This window comes from Pundamilia nyererei, unplaced genomic scaffold (assembly GCF_000239375.1).
Source record: "Pundamilia nyererei isolate P.nyererei 1_Seehausen unplaced genomic scaffold, PunNye1.0 scaffold00182, whole genome shotgun sequence".
Lineage (NCBI taxonomy): Eukaryota > Metazoa > Chordata > Actinopteri > Cichliformes > Cichlidae > Pundamilia > Pundamilia nyererei.
The window spans coordinates 214,099-220,407 of NW_005187583.1; the positions used below are offsets into that span (position 1 = coordinate 214,099).

Below are 6,309 nucleotides of genomic sequence, written 5' to 3' on the forward strand. Positions count from 1 at the left end.
CTTGTCATGTGTCTGTGTTTGTAGAACATGGGTTCACTTTAACATGCCTAATGATGGAACTGGGTGATGGATGACAGGAAATGATGTGTTAATCCCTAGGAACTGACAGTTTTCTGGCTTTACTCGACGCTGCATCCTTGTCTCCTCCCCCACACCATCACTTTCTCTTTCTTCCCTCATGACTCTGTGCCCGCTCTCTTCTTCCTTACTACGCTTCTCTCTCTACATCATTCTTCTTTCTCCTATTCTCCCACCCTCCCCTCCCTTCTGCTCTCCTCTCCTCCGAGTGGCGACACTGTGACTGCCTGCGTCAGCCAGCCTTTGCCAGCTAGTGAAAGCTGCTACTGGAGGTTGCCGTATCCTGCAGAGATCCCTGTGTGTGTGTGTGTGTGTGTGTGTGTGTGCGCGTATGTGTGTAAGTGTATGAGTGCACGCAGATGGGAAAGCAACTGAGTCAGGGAGGGCTGCCTCTCATCTCTCCGCTGTCATCGCCATCCTTTCCTCTCCTCCTCCTCTGCTGCCATGGAGCTCCAGCAGGCTGAATCGCAGCAGCATCTGCAGAAAGGGCTGAGGTAATACTGTGTGTTATAGAGGACTTTTGCTGTGTATTTAAGCGCACACAGCTGCACTGCATGCAGCCTAAGAGAGTGCATAATGTGTGTGTGCATGTGTGTAGACCTGCACTGTAATATATAGCATCTTGCTGGCGATCAGATTCCTACGATTGTCAGTGCAAAGCATCTCTTCCACCTGGCTGCAAACATCTGTCCGCTGCTATCTTGCGCATATATGAGCCCAGCTAAGAATTTTCTTGGTTGTCCTCATACATGTTGGATTGTGTGTGTGTTTCTTAGATGGCTCAGTTCCTGCTCTCCTCCAGGTTTCTCCCACAGATCACATGACCTATACAGCAGGAAAGCAAACACTAGATATTCCTCCTTCTCTGCTCTTGCGTGTACTGATCCCAGCCGCCCGTCAGTGTTTTGCATTGTAGTGATGGGGTACATAGTACATACCCTATATTTGACAAGATACTAAAGAATGACGGGCCTGTCAGTGCCTGTGTAGAGACTGCATTGCATTCAAAGTTTCCCGTCAACTGCTTTATATATACATATATATTAAACCTACAGTGAAGCTTTGCACAACATGTTGCCCACCTTACCCACAATGCAATTTGACCATCAAGAGCTGGGTGGTATTCTTGTAGGTCCTACTGAATCCTTGAGCTGTTAGTCTTAAGAAGAGACAAGGAGCAAGGCCACAGACTGGAGAGACACTGCTGGAGGCAATAATCAGACTTCTGACAGCTCCCTCTAGAGGCACAAAAGGCTACCTACAATTTTCAAACATATTTACTGGAGTTTTTCCTTAAAGCTGTTTAAAAAAAATAAATTTATTTATTCTCATTCAAATGAGAATGAAAATGTCAGGCTTAGAACAACAGTACATTAAACTATAAACCTATGCTCACTGGTACACGGTCCAGGTGAGGTTGGACTGATCCGGTGTAAAAAAATAAAAAAGTGGATTTGTGCACTAGAGGGGGCATCATATCTCCTGCCTCCTGAACTCTGTCGCTCTAGCCGAAAGTGAGAACTGTGTTGTGTTCTACGTGTGAGAAATCCAGCTGTGAACAATGTAACAGCTTGATTCCAGTGACAGTGGAGTTGATGAGTGAGAACATCTGCCTTATTCAAATGTTGAATTTGCATCACAAAAACCATATCCCTGCCTTTTCTTGAACTGGACTCATTTGCTCTTGTAGAACCAAACTGATCTGCATAGATGGAGGTTGCGATTCATTTGGGATGATCTTTTAGCACTGTGCTACCATATTATGTTTCGCATTAATAACAATGCGCAGCAAGTTCTTGATTTAAAAAAATATATGTGATTTCTTGTCTCTGCAGGTAGATGTGCGAGTGTGTGTGGTGCTCTGTTGGGCCATTATGGAGTGTGTGTGTCTGGGAAGGTGGACGTCGGGCTCGGCCGTCATGTTCCTTCACACACTGGCCCTGTCCTGGACAGGTGAGAAACATGGCAGCTTCAGTCCTGATTATATCCGTCGTACTAATTATGATCTTGACTCCAGTTTAGCTGACAGGTGTCATTGATATACAGACTTTATATAAAAGATGGAAGCTATAACTGGGATATCATATTTGATCACGTGCTTTCAAAAGACCAAGATGACGATGATGAAAATAAATAAATAAATAAAGTAGACCGGCAGCACAATCATTGGTGGTTAGCACCATTGCCTCACAGCAAGAAGATTTTGGGTTTGAATCTACCAGCCAGCAAAGTTATTTCACATGGAGTCGTGTGACGAGGATGGAGGGTTGGATGGATGAATGAACCATAATATATTAGTGCTACTCTTGTACCTACAGGTGCAATTGAGCCCATTCCTAAAATTGACGGATGGCACCGGGGAGGTGTGACGCTGCAGGAGAATGTGACACACCGGTTCAACTGCCATTCAGATGGCTGGGACCCCCACGCCCCTCCCATGCTGACCTGGTATTTGAACGGCGAGCAGCAGAGAGATCCATCGCCAAACCGTGGCCGTCTAGTCATGACATCACAAGAGGATTCTGAGGTGATGAGACCAGGGTCCAATCACAACAGCACCTTCTCTTTGAGGGCCAGAAAGTGGGACAGGGAACTGGTGTGTGTCGCATCAAACCCCAGGACAGGCGAGAGCTACAACGCCACAGTCACGCTCAATGTACAGTGTGAGTAAGTGGGCCCATGTGTCTTCACCTGATGCATTTGACGAAATGCTGAATTTCTCTTTCTCTGTGTCTCAGTCCAGCCAGAAATCCTCAGGGTGAATGCCCACTATAGTGAAACCTCAGACCCCGGACTCTCCCTGGTCCTCTTCGCATTGGTGCGGTCAAATCCACCTGCCACGATCACCTTTGTTGACCAGTCCGGCCAGTTGGTGGCCAATACCTCTGACTTCCTCATTCTGGACTCACGAAGCTACCCCTGGCTGACCAATCACACGCTGAAAGTCACGCTCAGCAGTCTATCAGGAAATGTCTCGCTGAATGCCAGCAACAGCGTGGGAACGGCGCAAAGCAACCTCACACTGGCAGGTGAGACAAATCTACCATGACTTCAGAAACTACATGTGATGATAATACAGTCATCAGGACCTCTACAGCACATCTCTTGGCCTTAGTTTCCTGTTTACCATGCAATTATGAGATCACTAAAAGAAAAAGTGAAAAAAAACCCCAACATGTGGAATTATTCCTTTAAACTCTCCACTTTCTGTCTCCAGAGTTCCTGCAGTCTCGTGTGGAGGTGCCCATGCTGGGAATCGTGACCGGAGGAGCCATGGCCTTTATGGCCCTGCTCATCCTCAGCCTGATAGTCCTCTGCCTCATGCAAAAAAACAAGAGCAAGTCTATTGGTGAGACTCAAGTGTGCATGCATGCAGTGGAGAAACAAGCTGGAAAATTTGATTGCAGCATGTATTCTTAAGGTATTCTTCAGCAGACTAACACACATCCCTGTTTGATGTTACAGAGGATACAGTGGAGATTGTGATGACCAAGAAGAGGTAAGCAAGGAGGGCAAACTTGTGATGTTACAGCACAAATAAAGTGGAAATCTCAGCAGTCATTGCCATTATTCTTTCTAAATCTTCAACGTTTGATTGACACCACACCGACACCATCTCTGTATTCCAGCGCATCCATATTTCACATCTCCCTTAATAATTTCCACCTCAGCGCATTAGCGGACTGAAAACACTGCTGAAAGCATTTCTCTGCTCTTAAGAATACTTTATGTGCATCCTACAGATCAATACCATCTCTAATCCAAGTTTGATATCTTCCACACAGCGAGTCAGCCAATCTGAAGCCGGATAAAACTGATAAGACCCTCATCCCCAGAGAGAACATGTCCCTGCCTTCAAACATGCAGCTCAACGACCTCAGCACTTTAAAGAAAGGTACATTTACCACAGTTTAACCGCAGCACAGAATCTGACCGTACAAACAGTTTAAGAATCACTCACTTATATCTTTGAGTGTCCGATAATCAGGTGCAAAAACCTTTTGACGGAAGAAGCAGGACAATGTTATCTGACAATCTTGGTGTAAAATGTGTTCTCCAAGATCTTGCTAAGAGCAATCAGTCTGTCATTTCTTGATCATTTGGAATTCTGGGCATCCATCCGGGCACTACTTCGATTAGATCCATGCTTTTTTATTCAGAAATGAGCCGCCCCGTTGTGGTTATGTTCATCTATTAAAATCAATTAGATCACAAAGAGGGAAAATAATTATTTAGTATTAATGCACAGGATTTACACCATTTCAAAACTGGATAATGAATGATAATGATCCCAGAAAGTTTACTGTGAAAGTACCTGATGTCATATTTTTAAATACATTTAATTCTGTAAGGTGAGAGGGAACAAGAGTTGCTTTAGATGCTAAACAGTTTTTGGGAACTTGTTTGCTTTTTTGCTCACAGTTAGAGAAAGGATTACAACCAGACTTCACTTCTGAGATGTGTCTATTGAAACCTGTTTCTCTGGGTTTCCAGACAGCCGCCAATGTACCAGTCAGTCTGGTTCTTCGCCAGAACAATCACCTGCTTATCTGTCAGTAAAGCAAACAGAAGGTCAAGAAAAACGTTAGTGGATCAATAACTTTACCTAGACTTATCTGTCTTAACTTTTTTTGTTTTGTTTTTATCTGGAGTGCGCACACACACACACTCACGCACACACACAGAGATGCAAATTTAATTGAATTCTTTCTAAGTTATTTTTCGGTTTGGCAAGTTATTTTGATCATTTATTTTATTTTATTATTTATTATTTATGTTGTGTGGTAGCTAAACCTAGCTTAGCATAACATAAATTTAGCTTAGCATACACTGTGATTGGTTAGGAAGTACTGCAGCACATCAGCCCCCTCCAAGAAATGCATTGTTACATGTTTGTTTTTTACAGACTGCTTTTAATAGGTTAAATTAATAGTTGATAGTATGTTAATTTGTAAGCTTCAATGGAATGTTTTAGCTTTTTAGCCATTTTATTTGTATTTCTGATTCCGTTTAGCCTGTTAGCTACAGCAAGTATCTAGCTGGGTGTGACAGTTGTATCAGTTTCTATCCATCCTTCTAACCACTTCCTGGAGCCTATCCCAAATGTTACTGTAATGTTACTGTAATGTGAATACACTTTAACTTGATTTAAAAAATCTCACCACAGCTTCCCCACCAAAAAAAGGATAACATCTTACATACTACTGCATCCTCCATCTTTCCTGTATCACTTTTTGTAGCCCGAGAGGCCGCCCAGCAGAACAGTGTGGGAGAGGAGAAGAAAGAGGAAGAGGAGGAGGAAGATCTATCTTTAGCCTATGCTGCCAGAGGTCAGGGAAATACTCCTGATCCTGTTGAGTTTTTTCTCCACTTTTTAAAATACTTTAACACAAGTTTTTGTATCAAGGAACATTAGCGTTCTTTCTTTCCCCCCTAATGTTTCCAGGTTTTGCCAGATATCCGATGGTGGGCTACATCTATAAGGTGAACAGCACAAGCAGCGAGGAGATCTGGCTCTGACGTCCCTGAATGTAACACACATACTGTACATGCATGCTACTTAAAAACAGTCCAGCCATCTCGAAGGAAACCCAGAGCAACTGCCACTCAACCAACAACTCAGGCTGGACTGACACGAACAGGATCCAGGATCTTGTTGGTGGAGTTTAACACCATTCTGCTGACCGCATCGACATGATCACAAGTTTCATAACCACACAAGGAAACTGTCTGTGTGTTTGTTACCAAGTGCTCGGTATTTACACTGCTGACATGTTGTCTCAACAGTATGAACTGCAAATGAAGCGCTCATCTTTCAGTTTGTTTCGACATGATCTCCTGTAAACATGCTCATAATGTCCCTCCTCTGTGTTGCATTACTGGAATGCATTAAATGTTCTATGCTAACACTGATACCTGAATAAAATGGTGCATAATTATAGAATATGTATTTGGTCATGGAAATGTTAAGATGCAATGTACTGTATATTTGTATGCATATGTATATGTGTATAAAAGAAGATGTCTAATAAAGATAATATGGAGACTGTGTGGAGACAAAAGCTGGAAAATGCTGTGGTTGCAATCAACACTCACCAGGGGGCGCTGCAGAGCGGTTTACGATGAGAGTCGTGTGTTGCTGGCATAGTTCTAGCAATAAGTGTTGTGTGATGGAGAAGGCACTGTTGCATTTGGGGGAAACGTAATTGGGTACTCTATAGCTGTAGCAGG

At 43.4% G+C, this 6,309-nt stretch overlaps 1 protein-coding gene across 1 annotated transcript; it reads left to right on the plus strand.

Annotated features, from left to right (window-relative positions):
• Positions 1-231: 231 nt before the first annotated feature.
• tmem25 (transmembrane protein 25) lies at positions 232-5,921 on the plus strand. The gene is made up of 9 exons (XM_005746720.2): positions 232-572; positions 1,914-2,031; positions 2,397-2,741; positions 2,817-3,107; positions 3,296-3,427; positions 3,544-3,577; positions 3,864-3,973; positions 5,319-5,408; positions 5,525-5,921. The coding sequence occupies exons 2-9, from the start codon at positions 1,953-1,955 to the stop codon at positions 5,596-5,598; spliced, it is 1,155 nt and encodes a 384-aa protein (XP_005746777.1). The 5' UTR covers positions 232-572; positions 1,914-1,952; the 3' UTR covers positions 5,599-5,921.
• The last annotated feature ends 388 nt before the right edge of the window (positions 5,922-6,309 follow it).

Bases quoted from the DNA above. Each gene is read 5' to 3' on its own strand.
- tmem25 (XM_005746720.2), top strand. From the start codon at position 1,953: ATGGAGTGTGTGTGTCTGGGAAGGTGGACGTCGGGCTCGGCCGTCATG. The intron at 2,742-2,816 runs GTGAGTAAGTGG...TCTGTGTCTCAG, and splicing joins AGTCACGCTCAATGTACAGT to TCCAGCCAGAAATCCTCAGG. The intron at 5,409-5,524 runs GTCAGGGAAATA...TAATGTTTCCAG, and splicing joins TTTAGCCTATGCTGCCAGAG to GTTTTGCCAGATATCCGATG.